This window comes from Bufo gargarizans, chromosome 2 (assembly GCF_014858855.1).
Source record: "Bufo gargarizans isolate SCDJY-AF-19 chromosome 2, ASM1485885v1, whole genome shotgun sequence".
In the NCBI taxonomy this organism is placed as follows: domain Eukaryota; kingdom Metazoa; phylum Chordata; class Amphibia; order Anura; family Bufonidae; genus Bufo; species Bufo gargarizans.
In genome coordinates this window covers 161,832,542-161,852,867 of record NC_058081.1, presented here as the reverse complement: position 1 = coordinate 161,852,867, position 20,326 = coordinate 161,832,542, and the positions used below count along the sequence as shown (strand labels likewise).

The 20,326-nt window shown below is 42.5% G+C and overlaps 1 protein-coding gene across 1 annotated transcript in view; it reads right to left on the bottom strand.

Annotated features, from left to right (window-relative positions):
* Nucleotides 1-11,238: 11,238 nt before the first annotated feature.
* LOC122927631 (aromatase-like) overlaps nt 11,239-20,326 on the bottom strand; it is a 48,457-nt gene continuing 39,369 nt past the window's right edge. The window contains exon 9 of the mRNA XM_044279640.1: nt 11,239-11,499. Coding sequence (XP_044135575.1) covers nt 11,254-11,499 — 246 coding nt within the window. The 3' untranslated portion in view covers nt 11,239-11,253. The remainder of the gene's footprint in view (nt 11,500-20,326) is intronic.

Here is a 20,326-nt window from a genome sequence, read left to right as displayed (position 1 = left end):
CATTTCCGCTCTATCACAATTAAATTTCATCCATTGATCTCCCTTGGATGTGCTATCCCTTTCTCACGCTCCCTCTCCGGCGTGGAACCCTGATTCACCGCTAACCGTGATCAACACGGTAGGCGCAGAAAAGAACATTGAAAGTTGATAGAGCAGATATCCAATTGGATCGTGAACATCACGGGGACGTGCGACATGGTGGAGCAGTATGTGTGCACACACCTACACGAACTGACTGATGGGTCTGCCTCCTGCAACTTCTGGGTCTCCAAATTGGGCACATGGCCTGAGCTTGCCCTTTACGCCTTGGAGGTGCTGGCCTGCCCTGCAGCCAGTGTATTGTCTGAACGTGTGTTTAGCACAACTGGTGGGGGGTTATCACAGGTTATATTTCCCAATGTTTTGGGGTGTACCCTAATTAAAAAAAATAAAATAAAAATTATAACCAAAAATCAGTGTAGGCTACCTCCTCCTCCTCCACCGCAGCTTCCACCTACACCGCCACATCCACTGTCTCCTCAACCTCCTACTCCATATGGACCTCGTCCTCCTAGATCAAGATTATAATTTTTTTTTTTTACGTATTTGATGTTATTTAACCACTTCAGCCCCGCTAGGTGAAACCCCCTTCATGACCAGAGCACTTTTTACACTTCGGCACTACACTCCTTTCACCGTTTATCGCTCGGTCATGCAACTTACCACCCAAATGAATTTTACCTCCTTTTCTTCTCACTAATAGAGCTTTCATTTGGTGGTATTTTATTGCTGCTGACATTTTTACTTTTTTTGTTATTAATCAAAATGTAACGATTTTTTTGCAAAAAAATGACATTTTTCACTTTCAGCTGTAAAATTTTGCAAAAAAAACGACATCCATATATAAATTTTTCGCCAAATTTATTGTTCTACATGTCTTTGATAGAAAAAAAATGTTTGGGCAAAAAAAAATGGTTTGGGTAAAAGTTATAGCATTTACAAACTATGGTACAAAAATGTGAATTTCCGCTTTTTGAAGCAGCTCTGACTTTCTGAGCACCTGTCATGATCCCTGAGGTTCTACAATGCCCAAACAGTAGAAAACCCCCACAAATGACCCCATTTCGGAAAGTAGACACCCTAAGGTATTCGCTGATGGGCATAGTGAGTTCATAGAACTTTTTATTTTTTGTCACAAGTTAGCGGAAAATGATGATGATTTTATTTTTTTTATTTTTTCTTACAAAGTCTCATATTCCACTAACTTGCGACAAAAAATAAAAAATTCTAGGAACTTGCCATGCCCCTCACGGAATACCTTGGGGTGTCTTCTTTCCAAAATGGGGTCACTTGTGGGGTAGTTATACTGCCCTGGCAATTTAGGGGCCCAAATGTGTGAGAAGAACTTTGCAATCAAAATGTGTAAAAAATGACCGGTGAAATCCAAAAGGTGCACTTTGGAATATGTGCCCCTTTGCCCACCTTGGCAGCAAAAAAGTGTGACACATCTGGTATCGCCGTACTCAGGAGAAGTTGGGGAATGTGTTTTAGGGTGTCATTTTACATATACCCATGCTGGGTGAGAAAAATATCTTGGTCAAATGCCAACTTTGTATAAAAAAATGGGAAAAGTTGTCTTTTGCCAAGATATTTCTCTCACCCAGCATGGGTATATGTAAAATGACACCCCAAAACACATTCCCCAACTTCTCCTGAGTACGGCGATACCACATGTGTGACACTTTTTTGCAGCCAAGGTGGGCAAAGGGGCACATATTCCAAAGTGCACCTTTCAGATTTTGCAGGCCATTTTTTACACATTTTGATTGCAAGGTACTTCTCACACATTTGGGCCCCTAAATTGCCAGGGCAGTATAACTACGCCACAAGTGACCCCATTTTGGAAAGAAGACACCCCAAGGTATTCCGTGAGGGGCATGGCGAGTTCCTAGAATTTTTTATTTTTTGTCACAAGTTAGCGGAAAATGATGATTTTTTTTTTTTCTCTTTTTCCTTACAAAGTCTCATATTCCACTAACTTGCGACAAAAAATAAAAAATTCTAGGAACTCGCCATGCCCCTCACGGAATACCTTGGGGTGTCTTCTTTCCAAAATGGGGTCACTTGTGGCGTAGTTATACTGCCCTGGCAATTTAGGGGCCCAAATGTGTGAGAAGTACTTTGCAATCAAAATCTGTAAAAAATGACCGGTGAAATCCGAAAGGTGCACTTTGGAATATGTGCCCCTTTGCCCACCTTGGCATCAAAAAAGTGTCACACATCTGGTATCGCCGTACTCAGGAGAAGTTGGGGAATGTGTTTTGGGGGGTCATTTTACATATACCCATGCTGGGTGAGAGAAATATCTTGGCAAAAGACAACTTTTCCCATTTTTTTTATACAAAGTTGGCATTTGACCAAGATATTTTTCTCACCCAGCATGGGTATATGTAAAATGACACCCCAAAACACATTCCCCAACTTCTCCTGAGTACGGCGATACCACATGTGTGACACTTTTTTGCAGCCTAGATGCGCAAAGGGGCCCAAATTCCTTTTAGGAGGGCATTTTTAGACATTTGGATCCCAGACTTCTTCTCACACTTTCGGGCCCCTAAAAAGCCAGGGCAGTATAAATACCCCACATGTGACCCCACTTTGGAAAGAAGACACCCCAAGGTATTCAATGAGGGGCATGGCGAGTTCCTAGAATTTTTTTTTTTTTGCATAAGTTAGCGGATATTGATTTTTTTTTGTTTTTTTCTCACAAAGTCTCACTTTCCGCTAACTTAGGACAAAAATTTCAATCTTTCATGGACTCAATATGCCCCTCACGGAATACCTTGGGGTGTCTTCTTTCCGAAATGGGGTCACATGTGGGGTATTTATACTGCCCTGGCTTTTTAGGGGCCCTAAAGCGTGAGAAGAAGTCTGGAATATAAATGTCTAAAAATGTTTACGCATTTGGATTCCGTGAGGGGTATGGTGAGTTCATGTGAGATTTTATTTTTTGACACAAGTTAGTAGAATATGAGACTTTGTAAGAAAAAACAAAAACAAACAAAAAATTTCCGCTAACTTGTGCCCAAAAAAAATGTCTGAATGGAGCCTTACCAGGGGGGGGTGATCAATGACAGGGGGGGTGATCAATGACAGGGGGGTGATCAATGACAGGGGGGTGATCAATGACAGGGGGGTGATCACCCATATAGACTCCCTGATCACCCCCCTGTCATTGATCACCCCCCTGTAAGGCTCCATTCAGACGTCCGTATAATTTTTACGGATCCATGGATCGGATCCGCAAAACACATGCGGACGTCTGAATGGAGCCTTACAGGGGGGTTATCAATGACAGGGGGTGATCAGGGTGATCACCCCCCTGTCAATGATCACCCCCCCTGTAAGGCTCCATTCAGACATCCGCATGATTTTTTACGGATCCATAGATACATGGATCGGATCCACAAAACACATGCGGACGTCTGAATGGAGCCTTACAGGGGGGTTATCAATGACAGGGGGTGATCTCACCCCCCTGTCAATGATCACCCCCCCTGTAAGGCTCCATTCAGACATCCGCATGATTTTTTACGGATCCATGGATACATGGATCGGATCCACAAAACACATGCGGACGTCTGAATGGAGCCTTACAGGGGGGTTATCAATGACAGGGGGTGATCAGGGTAATCAGGGTGATCACCCCCCTGTCACTGATCACCCCCCCTGTAAGGCTCCATTCAGACATCCGCATGATTTTTTACGGATCCATGGATACATGGATCGGATCCACAAAACACATGCGGACGTCTGAATGGAGCCTTACAGGGGGGTTATCAATGACAGGGGGTGATCAGGGTAATCAGGGTGATCACCCCCCTGTCACTGATCACCCCCCCTGTAAGGCTCCATTCAGACATCCGCATGATTTTTTACGGATCCATGGATACATGGATCGGATCCACAAAACACATGCGGACGTCTGAATGGAGCCTTACAGGGGGGTTATCAATGACAGGGGGTGATCAGGGTGATCACCCCCCTGTCAATGATCACCCCCCCTGTAAGGCTCCATTCAGACATCCGCATGATTTTTTACGGATCCATGGATACATGGATCGGATCCACAAAACACATGCGGACGTCTGAATGGAGCCTTACAGGGGGCTTATCAATGACAGGGGGTGATCAGGGTAATCAGGGTGATCACCCCCCTGTCACTGATCACCCCCCCTGTAAGGCTCCATTCAGACATCCGCATGATTTTTTACGGATCCATGGATACATGGATCGGATCCACAAAACACATGCGGACGTCTGAATGGAGCCTTACAGGGGGGTTATCAATGACAGGGGGTGATCAGGGTAATCAGGGTGATCACCCCCCTGTCACTGATCACCCCCCCTGTAAGGCTCCATTCAGACATCCGCATGATTTTTTACGGATCCATGGATACATGGATCGGATCCACAAAACACATGCGGACGTCTGAATGGAGCCTTACAGGGGGGTTATCAATGACAGGGGGTGATCAGGGTAATCAGGGTGATCACCCCCCTGTCACTGATCACCCCCCTGTAAGGCTCCATTCAGACATCCGCATGATTTTTTACGGATCCATGGATACATGGATCGGATCCACAAAACACATGCGGACGTCTGAATGGAGCCTTACAGGGGGGTTATCAATGACAGGGGGTGATCAGGGTAATCAGGGTGATCACCCCCCTGTCACTGATCACCCCCCCTGTAAGGCTCCATTCAGACATCCGCATGATTTTTTACGGATCCATGGATACATGGATCGGATCCACAAAACACATGCGGACGTCTGAATGGAGCCTTACAGGGGGGTTATCAATGACAGGGGGTGATCAGGGTAATCAGGGTGATCACCCCCCTGTCACTGATCACCCCCCCTGTAAGGCTCCATTCAGACATCCGCATGATTTTTTACGGATCCATGGATACATGGATCGGATCCACAAAACGCATGCGGACGTCTGAATGGAGCCTTACAGGGGGGTTATCAATGACAGGGGGGTGATCATGGAGTGTATATGGGTGATCACCCGCCTGTCATTGATCACCCCCTGTAAGGCTCCATTCAGACGTCCACATGTGTTTTGCGGATCCGATCCATGTATCCATGGATCCGTAAAAATCATGCGGACGTCTGAATGGTGCCTTACAGGGGGGTGATCAATGACGGGGGTGATCAATGACAGGGGGTGATCAGGGAGTGTATATGGGTGATCACCCGCCTGTCATTTATCACCCCCCTGTAAGGCTCCATTCAGACGTCCGTATGCTTTTTGCGGATCCGATCCATGTATCCGTGGATCCGTAAAAATCATACGGACGTCTGAACGGAGCCTGACAGGGCGGTGATCAATGACAGGGCGGTGATCAATGACAGGGGGGTGATCAGGGAGTTTATATGGGGTGATCATGGGTGATCAGGGGTTTATAAGGGGTTAATAAGTGACGGGGGGGGTGTAGTGTAGTGTAGTGTAGTGTGGTGTTTGGTGCGACTGTACTGACCTACCTGAGTCCTCTGGTGGTCGATCCTAACAAAAGGGACCACCAGAGGACCAGGTAGGAGGTATATTAGACGCTGTTATGAAAACAGCGTCTAATATACCTGTTAGGGGTTAAAAAATTCGGATCTCCAGCCTGCCAGCGAGCGATCGCCGCTGGCAGGCTGGAGATCCACTCGCTTACCTTCCGTTCCTGTGAGCGCGAGCGCCTGTGTGCGCGCGTTCACAGGAAATCAAGGCCCTCGCGAGATGACGCGTATATGCGTCGTTGAGCGCAGGGCTGCCACCTCCGGACCGCACATCTGCGTTAGGCGGTCCGGAGGTGGTTAAGGTCATTTCCCTATCCACATTTGTTTGCAGAGCACTTGCCATGCTCTTAACCACATTTTGCTGGCATTTGCAGCCCTCTAGCCCTTTCCATGACATTTTTAGAGCCATTTTAGTGCTCAAAAGTTTGGGTCCCCATTGACGTCAATGGGGTTCGGGGTCAAGTTCGGGTCCCGAACTCTAACTTTTTTGTGAAGTTCAGCCAAACCCATCGAACCCGAACATCCAGGTGTCCGCTCAACTCTATTCACCTTTTGCATGTACACAGTTAGTGTACATGCAAAATATGTTCTCACCCCCCCCAACCATCTGCTGTCAGATAGCAAGGGATAGCAGGGGTCCAGGCTTCAAGGAGGCTCCAGGTGGATAAAGTCACACCTCTTCCAGCTGACAAGCACCAGGAGAATGTAGCAGGAAAAATCCCGGCAGGAGATCTCAGCCCTGTACCAGATCTATCACTGTCCCACAGACATGTTGTCACCGACATTTCATAAGGAATCATGAATTGCCCAGCTATTACATACATGCACCAGATACATATTTGTGTCCCTGTGGCCACGACGAACATTCCCATGTTCTTAGTGTGGTGGTGGGAGGCCAGGGAGGGGAGATATTCATATCTCCCCACAGAAACCAAATAATGGTACCATGCTTGGACTCTACTGGTAGCCGAAACCCAGGCGGATCTGTTGGTGCCAGCACCATCTCCCTGTGACCTTCTGGTCTGGAGCTATAAACCCTAAAGGGTTTTGTGGGTCTTCTGCTGACAGCCCAGCAGAGGGGAGGGTGGACCGCTCCCAGAGGCCGGGAGGGGAGGGGCCGGCTACAGTTTAAAAGGCTTGTGCCAGCAAGCGGGCGTGTCTTTTCTCGGAAGGAGGGTCACATCATGCCATGTGTTTAGAGGGACTTGCAACCAGCTGACATCACTGCCCTTCATATGAATACAGCAAAGGACTAATCATAACCCCAAAGGAACATTCATCTACCCGGTAACTGACTTGCTCTGTGTGTAATGTGTAATCCTGTTTGTACCATATTACCTGTATTTGTAACCTTAGACCACTGTATATATCCTTTGTGTATAGTATGCGATCTAGTGTGCCCTTAAGGTGATTAAATATATAATTTAATCTTGTGCTGTCTTGTATCTCGATCATAAATCCCACGTCCGAGTTTCACCCAAGTTATAAGCTACCGTGGGTTGGTTTCTCATCCTATATAATCCCGTTAGCGGACCGGGCTTATATCAAACGAGAAGCTGGTGGCAGATTACCCGGGCTGAGAAGACGCTGTTTCACTGCGGCAGTGAAAAAGCTCTCTCAGCTTGTTGCCTCTCTGTACCCGCATAGACAGGAGGTTTCTGTGTAAACTGTACCAAGCTGACCTTACATGATCCTCCAGGAGGGCGTAACGTCACATCTTGGTAACCAGGGACCATACCACGTCTCATGAGCTTGACGTAGTTGACGTCAAGCGGGCACGAGGGATGGTATCCATCACAATGTCATATTTTATTCTGCCAGGTTCTGCTTCTGCATGGGCCCCGGAAGTGGGGCATCACTGGCTGTAAAGTGCACTCTGCATTGAGCTGTTTTACAGTTTTTCCCTTCTGATCTGAGTGACAAATGTAACATTTGGCACAGACATCACTTGAAGTAGCTCAATACCCAGAGCAGAGGACTGTGAAGCATTGCCTTCTGGGCACTTGCAGGAGTATAATCTAGCAGAATAAAACTTTATATTCATACTACACCTAATCATAAAATCTCCACAAAGATTTGTTTGTCCTACTCTCCCCGGCCTTCCCTAGACTTTCTTTAATAGTAAAAATAAACAAATGCAGCAGCATTCGGGAAATAAAGTAATGCCGTATTCACTATATAAAATGAATCTGAGGTACTTAGTAAATATATCACAAAATCCTTTGGTTTCATCCACTACAACAAGGTGATTTCTTTTGGATGGTAATTTATTCTATGCAATACCTCTCTTTGTGCCAACAGGTCTCAAATGCATGCAGGGAGAGCAAGAGCAGGCTACAGCTGTATACTGCACTTATTAAGAACAGCCATTGGGATAGATGGGTTTTGTTAAAGGGATTCTGTCACCTTTTTTTACCCTATAGAGATGCGGACATGCACAGCTAGATTGCCGCTAGCATGTCCGCAATATACCTGTCCCATATCTCTGAGTGGTTTTATTGAAGTGGTTTTATTGAAAATATCTAAAATAAACACAATGCCCATGGAAAAACTGGGGCAAAATAGCAGTATCCCTGTCAGTCCTCACAAAACTATGGTCATGGCTTCATAGACTAGTGTAGGGGTAAAATCACACAGCAGATTTATTGCTGATATTTCTGCGACAGGTGAAAAGCACATGGATTTCTGATTTGTACATATTGTACCGATACAGTGCACCCAGTCTCAATTATGTCCCAATACAGTGATCCTAGTCTGAATATTGGCCCCTATACAGGGCCTCAGTCTCAAATTTGCCCCCATACAGTGTCCACAGTCTATATAGTGACTCTCCCCACTGATGACTTCACCACGTGATCACGCTGAGAGAGCACGGTGACGCTCAGTGCAAGTCCTTCGGCAGGTCTTTTCCATTCAACAGAGGAGCAGAATGCCTCTGCACAGGCAAGCGGATGAGGTATTTTTTTCCATTCTTTCTAAGACAATTCTAGCTGTCATTTTAAGAAAAAGATTAATTACGACAAATCGCGAGGAACTCCACCTTCGTGGTGAATCAAATTTGTCCTAAACTTCAGATCGAAGGTCCTCTTTAAGTGTTTGCAGTAGAATTAGAAGTGGTCTGGCTGTTAGTTTTCAGATCCAACCATGATAATGCAGCTAGTTTTGTTGCATACTGTAACCGCCTATTCTTTATACACGAAAAACTCTCTCTAGAGGCTTTAGTGGAATTAGTCCATACACAGAATGGGGATGACCGTTGCACACTATGATTTCTGGCTGCCATACCGTAGGTGCAGAGTGGAAACAATAACAGATTATGTCACCTGCAGATGTTACAAATGAGAAGTGCAATTTTGGCAGAATTCTTGAGGGTGAACAGAGAACCCACCTATGGTCCAGCTGTTTGTTTGCGAGTACCACTGTAAACAGTTTTCCCCTCTGCAAGATCTATCTTTGTGGGTTTTATGCCATAAGTGACCTGAAAATCACAGGAAAAAAGATACAAAACCTACTGCACAATATGATAACTAAATATGCAGATGTACATGGATTATAAAAGAAAAATCACAGAAAATAATGCACTCATACAATAGATGCAAATATTATATATGGACTAAGTCCTCACTCTGATATAAAATCTGAGACTCTCAATCAATATATTTTGTTCAAAACACATCTGTGCCCGACCACCAGTGCCAAGATGGTCTCAGTCAGTCAGGTCCTACTCTAAACTTACCTATGCCGTTAGGCATCTACATTCTGCACATATAGTGTGCTGCTCCTAGTCACCTCTATGTGCATCCAGCAACCGATGAGAGGAGGAGCACACACAGCTTATGTACCACCTTATCAAGGTTGCCTTTTGGATAGGCAGGGCAAAAGTGCACAAGAATGCTACTCCCAAGATAAAATAGGAGCGCATTCACACATGAAGTTCAAGAACATAAACTTCAAAAATCACGGGAAAAAAAGATACAATACATCCTGCACAATATGATAATTAAATATGCGGATGTGCAGGGTCTTCTCTCCTAAATATAGATGCCCAATGGCATAGGTAGGTTTAGAGTAGGACCTACCTGACTGAGACCACCTTGGCACTGGTAGACGGGCACAGATGTGTTTTGATCAAAATATATTGGCTGAGAGTCTCAGATTTTATCATATCAGAGTGAGGGCTTAGTCCATATAGAATGTTTGCATCTATTGTATGAATGCATTATTTTCTGTGATTTTTCGACCTGGTAACATTACTGTATGGATCAGTTCAATTATATCAAAATTGTATAGCTTTTTAGTTTTTTTTGCCCAAAAACTACTTGTTTTAAAATAAATAATTTTAAAATAAATTTGTTTTTAGGTAACTGCATGCAAAGACACCCCCAATGTTTTTGTTTTTCAATGGAGCTGTGTGAGGGCTTGTTTTTTTGAGGGGAGTAGTAGTTTTTATTTATGCCATCATGGGGTACATGTGACACCACTTTTCATTGCTGTTTTATTTTTTTATACTTACTTTTTATGAGTGCAGGATTAGTATGACTACAGGATAATTAAAGGAGTGAGAGATCCTCTCTTTTACCCCTTGTATGCTGTAGTCAGTTTTGACCATGGCATCTAAGGAGTTCAATGCTATGAGAGCAGGGTGGCAAGCTATATAATAAAGCTGGTACCTGCAATTGATAGAGCAGGTTTAGCCCCTGACCCCACTATGACTGTTACAGGGGATGAGAGTCTGTCACTGAGCTCCTCCTGATATAAAAACATTTTCATGCATCCACCACTATGACGTGCTCTGTGCAAACATATTATTATTACAGCTTCTACTTCAGTCAATTTTAGCTGCATAAATTCATATGCAGTGAGCTCCCCTAGTGGTGGCTGCAGGCAGCCAGCTTTGTAATAGATTGGAAGCAGGAGATTTATCAGTGTATTTATGCAAGTTATCTGATGTGAATACATTGAAAAATATGGTGTTCAGAATTAGCGCCATATTTTTGAAGCACCTGTTCCACTTTTTCTAATAAAAAAGTTGGATAAAGTGGGTGAGGCCAGGTGTCAAAGTAAATTCATCAGAAATATGAGGTGTTGCAGTTTGAATTCTGCATTGCACAAGAGTAATATTACTTTTTGTATGGGGCCCTATGAGATCTGTGTATGCCTCTGCTTCATGCCCAGAAATAAAAGAAACACAGCTCTATTGTAAGTCAATGGGAAAAATTACATCTTAGCAAATATGTGAAATAGATCATAACAATGTCATAACTGATCATATGGGATCATAATATTTAAGTATGTATACTATAAAACCAAAGCCAACTCTCAGTCCTTCACCTGCCCGAAGAACAGGGGTCCCATGACCCCCGTTGATAGGTTGATTAATACAGGCAACGCACCACCTATACTGCTCTGGTGTGGAGGCCACTCTTGCACGTGGTCCTTACCATAGTCTGTTGGAGTTAAAAAAAAAGTTGAGCACTGTGTAATAGATTAATAAATGTAATGTGTAAAAACAAACAGAATATTTTATTATTAATAATAATATTGTTAAATATACATAAAATAGATACCGTAACTGTCAGACTGGAATTACAGCTCTCATACAATAGCAAGAGTTGGCTCAAGATTCAACACAGACCAACACAGTGACTAGATAAATGACATTTCAGACCTTGAGACTTGGCATAAGTGAATATGTTGTGTGCTAGTTTGTGAGCTGATCTGTGTGGCGAGGAGTGAAGATCATCTCTAATGAGGACTGGGCTTCATCAGGTTGCATGGACAAATTGTTGTTGTTGTGAATGTTCTCCAAGGACCGTCCTTGCAGGTTCTGCACCTTGTATCTCTTCAGCAGAGTCACCAGGATCACTTTCATCATCACCATAGCAATGTATTTTCCTGCACATGCTCGGGGACCAAATCCAAAAGGCTGGAAGTGGCGATATGGGACCTAGAATAATCAGAAAAACAGTACAGAATAGTATTATATAAGAGTAAGTATCTTGGCTGTGACTCTCTATATGGTATGACTTATATATAATGTATTTACCGTAATTCTATGGCAGGTAAAACTACCACCAACATCAACATGAAGAAGTGTAAATTAGAGTTTTTAGCAGTTTTTAACTTTGTAATCTGTAATTGTATTTTTTATTTAGCTGTTAGGCAGAGTTTAGTTGGTATCATCTAAGGTAAACCAAAACGAACAAGTGGAAATGATGTATAAAAGTATAAATTTATTATAAAGTATAAAGGATGGAACAACTACAGATGATGCAAGGATACGGAGAAGCGCAGGGTCACAGATACCACAAAACACCAATGTGTCTGTGGGTTATAACACACAGAAAGGTACAGTCCATAAATGATAAAAGCTCAGGAAATACCTGAATGGTCAGATGTAATGTCTCCGTAATAAGACTATGCACAAATCATGCAAATGACCATACCAGGTACAAAAAAGAGCTTAGTCACACTACACACAGTGTTTAAACAATTGAAGCAGACCATGGAAATGACAAGTACTCAGTAGGAGTAAGAGCCTTGATAGTATACACCATGGGTGTGTTGAGGGACTCAATATGGATGTATACAAAAAGTCCCAGGCAACAGTGTGAAACAATGCTAACTCAGAACGTACCTGAGGACATGGTGGTGAGTGGACAGTAGGACCCTGGGCGCACAACCTCGACGCGGTTGAGCTTGGGCTTTTATCATTTATGGACTGTACCTTTCTGTGTGTTATAACCCACAGACACATTGGTGTTTTGTGGTATCTGTGACGCTGCGCTTCTCCGTATCCTTGCATCATCTGTAGTTGTTCCATCCTTTATACTTTATAATAAATTTATACTTTTATACATCATTTCCACTTGTTCGTTTTGGTTTACCTTAGATGTTTTATGAGTGGTAATCGTAGCTGTCTGTTTGACAGGTGGCCTTTTGTAGGTTATTTAGTTGGTATCATGTTTGCCCATGCACTTCACATGGAGAAACAGGGGAACTTGCTGACTAAGGCCTCATGCACACGAACATATTTTGTTTCCGTGTCCGTTCAGTTTTTTTTGCGGACCGTATACGTAACCATTCATTTCAATGTGTTCGCAAAAAAAAGGAAGGCACGTCGTGTGCATTCCGTTTACGTATGTCCGCATTTCCGTTCTGCAAAAAAAAATAACATGTCCTATTATTGTCCACCTTACGGACAAGGATAGTACTGTTCTATTAGGGGCCAGCTGTTCAGTTCCGCAAAATACGAAATCCACACGCACATCATCCGTATTTTTTGGGATCCGTTTTTTGAGGACTGCAAAATACATACGGTCGTGTGCATGAGGCCTAACTCTATGTAGCCCTGCCTCATAAGAAGCAAATAATGAAAGACATTATACTGCTGAACTAAGCAGTTTACTTTAAATCCAGCAGTTAATTAAAAAATTAAATTGCTTACAAATTAGTAGCAGTCTCCCTCTCTGACTTCTATGAAATCTGATCCTTCAGTGAGCAGACAGCCCAACCTCTCTGAAGATGGATTTGAGCAGTAAATTGGGAATTAAAAGGGTTTTCCAGGATTTTTTCTAGTATTTTATATGTTGGGATCATCTATCTTGCGAAGACAGCGGCTGGGCTTAGTATCACACTAAGCCACATTCACTTGAGGCTGAGCTGCTCCTTGGCCATGAGACACATGAACAAGTCGTCACTTGGTCAAGGAAAAGCAGAGAGAAGGCAGCGGTGCTCACAGGAGTGCTGCTGCCTTCTCAAACAGCTGATCGGCGGGGGTCCCGGGTGTTGGACTCCACCAAATAGATACTAGTGACCTCTACTGTCATCAGTATGAAAATCTCGGAATACCCTTTTAATGAAGAGGGGAGATGCAAGAGAAGAGTCAAATAAGAAGAGAAGGATGCATCTGTAAAATATATTACAAATTATCTCTTTCTGCTTCATGGTCATGGTTGTATGAAACATTGGTATCAATCATGGCCAAATGTTTCCACATAGTGTTCTGTTCAGGCACCATGAGTTTCATGTATTTGCATATAAATGCCACATGGAGTTATGTAACAGTAGTTAATAAGCAGTGATGGTCAGTTCGCAGTGTTCGCCAACGAACACATGCGGGCTGCCATCTTGACTCATGCATCCAGCGATGCACAGGTAAGCCCTTACCTGTGCCTGTGTCGGGAGCCGGTCTGAAATCAAATCAGGAGCAGGCAGTTCCCAGAACAACCCGATGAAGGCCCCCGGCGGCTGTTCTCGGAACTGCCTGCTCCCGGTGACCACATTTGATTTCAGACTGGCTCCCGGCACAGGTAAGGGCTTACCTGTGCATCGCCGGACAGGTGAGTGAAGATGGCAGCCCGCATGTGTTCGTTGGCGAACACTGCAAACTGACCATCACTGTTAATAAGTTCTGAAGTTAATTTTTTTTATGTTTCAAAATCAGTCCCTTTTTCCAGCAGTGGCAACTGGCATTTTTCAGCAGGATATTGCCCTCACACAACAAGGGTTTCCCAGGAATGCCCGTGCCAGATTGTAAAAATTCCTTGGCCTGCCAGATCGCTATATTTATCACCAGTCTAACATTTATGGGACCAGCTTGGATGCCAGCTTCAGCAACCTACAAATATGCAGGATCTACAGACCCAGCTGCAACATCTGTGGGCAGATATACCACAGGATGCCATACAGAACCTGTATGCCTCCATACCCAGCCATATCTCATCTTGTATCCAGGCTAGAGGCGGCCCAGCAGGGTACTAGAGCTGCCTTTCACTTGTACAGTTTTCCCCAATAAACTTAACCTTTTGCTCTAATATTGTAATAACTTGTAACTAGGCAGCTCGGTGGCTGACACAGGTGCCTTGCAGCACTGGGATCCTAGCTTCGAATCCGACCAAGGAAAACATTTGCATGGAGTTTGTATGTTCTCCATGTGTTTCAGTGGATTTCCTCCAGGTATTTTTGGTTTCCTCCCACACACCAAAGACATACTGATAGGGAACTTAGATTGTGAGCCCCGTTGGGGACAGAGTGATGCTAATATCTGTAAAGCGCCGTAGACTATAGTAGCGTTATATAAGTGCATAAAATAACTAATATTGTATACATCATCATTTCATTCACACTAGATAAGAAAAGCAAATCAATTCTAATCGATTCCTTAGGAATTTCACAAAAATATTGTCAACAAACAAATCTGAACTTTTGGCGATTCGTTTCAGACTAATTGCGTAACAATGGCACCCAGCACCATTTTACTGTGAATATTGGTGGGTAAAACCACAAGAATATGAAGAATTACATGACACTGGGAGGAAGTGTGTGTGGGGTGCCGTGATTGGCACATAGGCTGAAAGACAGCCTGATCATCCAATCAGGGGAGTATTCAGTCAGGTCTTTCTGCACAGTAAGAGGAATCACCATTCTGTATTCAACTTGGAATCTGAAAGGGTGTCTCGTGGCAGCGTCTGACAAAAAACTATTATAGGGGATGCAGTACCCCAAATCAAGGTACTTGCAAATTGTTCTTGATTTGATGTTATTTAATCAGTTCATGCTTTGTATTATGCTTTGTATGCAGTCCCAAAAGCTGCCTGTAGGTGGCACTGTTTATTATGTCCTGACTCAGTCTAGGGAATTAGCATTCCCCTCTGAGGGAGGAGTTTTCTAGTCAGCATTGTATCAACCACTTCAGAGTTTAGCTCTGCCTGCCTCCAGAAGAAACATCATTCCTGTTGTGAGAACTATGGAATGTCTAGGATCACAAGGCTGTGCATTTTTGCAAGGTATTTGCTTTTTATAGTTATAGAGTTGGCTGCTAGAGGAAGCACTAACAGCTAACTGTACCTTTAACACTTATGTAATGGATTGGCCAACTGTTTGTATTTTTGAACACCTGTGAAAAGTATTTAGAAGGATCTCAGGGACTACTGCTCCATTATCATCATTGTTGCTGCTTGCCTATATACAGCTATTGGAAAGAGACTGCACTTTGACTTGCCTTGCGACTGTGCCTTGATACTGTTGGATATAGTTCAACTACCATTCTGCACTCAAGTAAAGAAAGACTTGCTAAGTGACTCCAGCACCATTTGCCAGCTACAGAACCTATATCTCCTGCCTTGAACCCAAACAACATTCATAACATCAAGGGCACCACAACTATCATCAGACAGGAACCCCAATATCGGGGTGTGCCCTGAAAGAAAAAAGAGTGCACCCTTCTATAACTGCCCTGGTATGAGGGAGCATAGGGGTAAGGATTGCCATTGTGAATAATTATTTCAGACAGAGCCACTACCACTTCCATCATCTGTTCTCACTCCTCTGGGGCTTGTGACATAAACACAAACCACTAATCTAGTGTGATAGGACACTAGAAGGAGAGTATAGGGAGAGAATAGGGAGATAAACGCAAGGATATTTTAGGTACTTTGATCAGGGAATGCAGAGAGTGAGGGAGTAAGGGGCTGGTCACTCAGAATTGCTTGTTTCATTCAGCTTTTTGGCAACTAATTCTGCATTACATACCTGAAAGAAAATCATATTGTATTGTATACAGTATTCAGGCAGTCAGTTTTATTTTTTGTAAAAGAGTTTCTACATAAAAGTACTGCCAGCACCCAAATAGCATACATTCTGCTTCAAACGCTAAGCAATTGTGCATTTTGTTTTCTAATTTTTAATTTACAGTTTGTAACTGCATTTCAGTGCATTATATCCATGTTACTGAATCTATGTATATTATTGTAAGGTAATGGGTAGCTACAGAAAACACAATTTACTGCAGTCATGCAAATTATGATATCCGTGAATGCGTTACTGGAACAAACCGTGTAATTCAGACATTTTAATGAAAAAATTGCTTTCTACTACTGCCGCTATTACCCATATACACCTTACCCTTTCTACATCCACACTATACTGCTGCTGCTCCCACATAAAGAGGAGAATTTTCCCAGGCTTGATGAACTTCAGAACCAGCCATTCTTTCTTCTGACAATGAACACTTGTACATGTATAAATATAGACAGGCATTCTGCCTCCAATAACACATAATTTTTGGACTCTTGTGCCGAACAAAACACTCATTCTTAATACATTAACGTGTGTGTATAAACATACCGTTGAGGCATATTTTTGGATGCTTGGCCCTAATAAGTCACATTTTGTTTTCCTATAACACTTTGTGTGTTTAAGCAACATCTGCCCCTAAAAAAGCATAACATAAACAATAGCAGTGTGCTTTTAAACACGCCATTTGTTAACACCATCAACCATGCCTTTACTGTTATCTATATATGTCAGCGCCACTCGGACATTATTTGTTATTGCTGCTATTGTGTTATAGAGCTTATAAGGAGGAGAGAAAAAGCAAAAATTTGAAAAAATTTCTTTCAAAAAAATGCTAAAAAGATATAGAAAATCAGCATCCTTGGAGAGAGTGTCACATAACCAGGGGCGGATTGGCCATAGATCTTACAGGGAAATTTCCTGTTGGGCCAATTCCCAGGGGGCCATCTGAGTCCCCCTCACGGCTGGCCAGTGGAAGTTTTTGGGGATGTATTTTGTGCTGCTGGCAGCAGAATTTTGTGATGGACTGTGGTATTTGGCTCTGTTGGGGTGGTCTAATGTGCCACAATATGGTATTGCTGGCCCTGCCTACTTGTGTTGGCCCTGCCTTCCATCAGTTTGTACCCAACTACAAAACTAGGCCACTTTAAGTTTGCAGTCCTCCCCTGCACATAATATTCAGTACAATCTAAGCATATTTGATTGTTAATGAATCAATTTGGCAACTGTTTGAATTTTGAAAAATTTGCTGAATAACACTCAAGAAGTTTGCTCATCTCTAATTCACACATGTAAAGTTTTCCTCAATTCCAACAACGCCTTCTTGGTGCTTTGTTTATTTATTTTATTTTGTCAATGAATGCATATAAATTATATATGTTTTTCATAGTATAATAACCTAGAACAAACAATTACAAAACTAACTTTAGAATCCTACATCTAATAATTTGTAAGCCTTTATTCTAATTATCATGACAGTTCCTAAAAATGAATGATAATAAATCACTTACTGATGCTCTGAAAATGTGTTTTTGAAAAGTATTCGTTTTCCACTTCACTGTCATATTAATGTGCCCACGTCCTGTATTACTCACCCCACTCAATTCTAATAACAGCATCCAATTATCACTGATTATTTGAGAGAATATTGTAACAATGGAAACTAGCCATAGAATATGTACTGTATCCCTGATGATTAGTCCCATCTCAAAATGCCACTATTAACATACAGATGTATTCGTAACAAGGACACCTATAATATGCTTGTAAGAGGTTTGGAAATCTGCCTTGCCCCTCTTACAAAGATAACCGCTCCTTTACAGTAGCTGGTGACATACTAGTTACTGCTTAACCCTGTTGCAGTGGTGCTAGAGCATGCCAACATTGCTATTATATTATGGTTATGCATACTATTATATTTCCCAGCACTTAAGTGTACCATGTAGCTTGTACCCATAATTTTCCATAATGTAATGATATGTGGTGTACTATGTATTGTGCATTTAAAGGGGTTGGCCCAGGGGTTGGATATCACCAAGGGAATATGCTGTGAACATACGAGATGTGCAGCACCTAAAACTACGGATACTGGAAGCCTGTGCTAGCATTTCTTCTGTGGTGTTGCTATCAGTGTGTGAAGAGTGGGAGAAGAGGGTTGCATTGACAATCCAACACGATGGGCAGCACATTGAACACATTTTATAAGTGGTCAGAAACTTGTAAATAACACATGAAAGAATAAAGTTACGTTAAAACCAAGAACACGATTGTTTTTCTTGTGAAATTCCCAATAAGTTTGATGTGTCACATGACCCTCTTCCTATTGAAAAAACAAAAGTTGGATTCAAAATTGCCGACTTCAAAATGGCCGCCATGGTCACCACCCATCTTGAAAAGTTTCCCCCCTCACATATACTAATGTGCCACAAACAGGAAGTTAATATCACTAACCATTCCCATTTTATTAAGGTGTATCCATATAAATGGTTCACCCTGTATAATGGTGTTGCATTAAATGATAATTTACTAAAAGGACCAGATCTTACAAACACTCTGCCTGGAGTACTATGTAGATGTGTGACGTTGAAAAGATGTTACACCAATTTCATGTGAATAATGAAGATAGAGATTTCCTGAGGTTTCTATGGTGGGAGGACGGAGATACAGATTCAGAGCCAGCAGAATACAGAATGAAAGTACACTTGTTTGGAGCAGCATCGTCTTCAGGTTGCGCCATTTATGGTATGAAGTACCTGGCCAATCAGAATGAAAAGGATTTCCCATCAGCAGCAAATTTTCTGAAGAAAAACTTATGGTCTCATAAGTCTAGAGTCCACAGAATCAGCAATTAAACGTGTGAAAGAAAGCCAAGAGTTGTGCGCAAGAGGAAACCTGCGCCTTCATAAATTCATCTCAAACAACAGAGATACTGTAATCCGTCAGTGACTCTGAATGTTCATCAACAATGAAGAATGTAGATCTCAATTATGATCATCTTCCAGTTCAAAACATACTTGGATTGGGATGGAATGTAGAGAATGACAAGTTCTTCTTTGAAGTATCTATTGAAGAGAAAGTTGCAAATGGACTTACCATTCTTTCTGCAGGGACTTCTCTATTTGATCCATTGGGATTCTTGGCCCCAGTAATCCTCAGAGCAAAAGAAATACTACAAGAATAATGCAGACAGAAGTTGGGATGGGACGAGCCCATACCTGTAAATTTGAGACCAAGGTGGGAGAGTTGGATAAGAGACTTGCAAAACTTAAGAGAAGTTCGGATACCCAGATGTTTTGTACGTCATGATTTCAGAAAGTACAAGAAAATAGAACTTCATCACTTTTCAGATGCCAGTAGTTATGGTTATGGTCAGTGCTCCTACATCAGAGTGATAGGAGAAGAAAAGATACACTGTTCCCTGGTTATGGGAAAGGCCAGAGTTGCACCCACCAGTATTCAGACAATACCAAGACTTGAACTGACAGCAGCTGTTGTTTCAGCATCAGTAAGCAAGTTTCTGAGAGAAGAATTGGAGTTGAAAATAGATGAAGAATATTTTTGGACAGACTCGCAAGTTGTTCTAGGATACATAAACAACGAAGCTTGAAGATTCCATATCATTGTCGCCAACAGAGTTGAGAAAATTTGGAAAATAAATCCAGAACATTGGCATTACATTGACACAAACCATAACCCAGCAGATCATGCTTCAAGAGGCCTGAATGTAACAGAATTGAAAAATTCTAATTGGTTCACAGGCCCAGAGTTCCTTTGGGTAAAGAAAATCACGCTCAGTAAAGGTTACACAGAATTGTCTATGGGTGATCCAGAAGTAAAATTTGTACAAACATTGAGCACTGCTGCCAAGTGTCAAGATGACATATTTGAAAGACTAGCCAGATGTTCAAAATGGAATACCGTCATAAACGTAGTAGCTCAAATTCAACGTTTGGCAAAGGGAATCAGAAAGAAGGAATTGTTGAATGTAGAAGAAATAATGAAAGCTGAAGAAACAGTCATAAGAATCATTCAACAGAGATTCTACAGTGAAGAGTTGAAGAGACTTAGTCAAGAACCTAAAAGGCTTCCAAACAACCACCCATTGTACAAGCTTAATCTTGTTCTGCAGGATGGTATACTGCAGGTGGGAGGGAGACTGGAAAATGCATCATTACCTAGCAGAGTGAAGCATCCAGCAA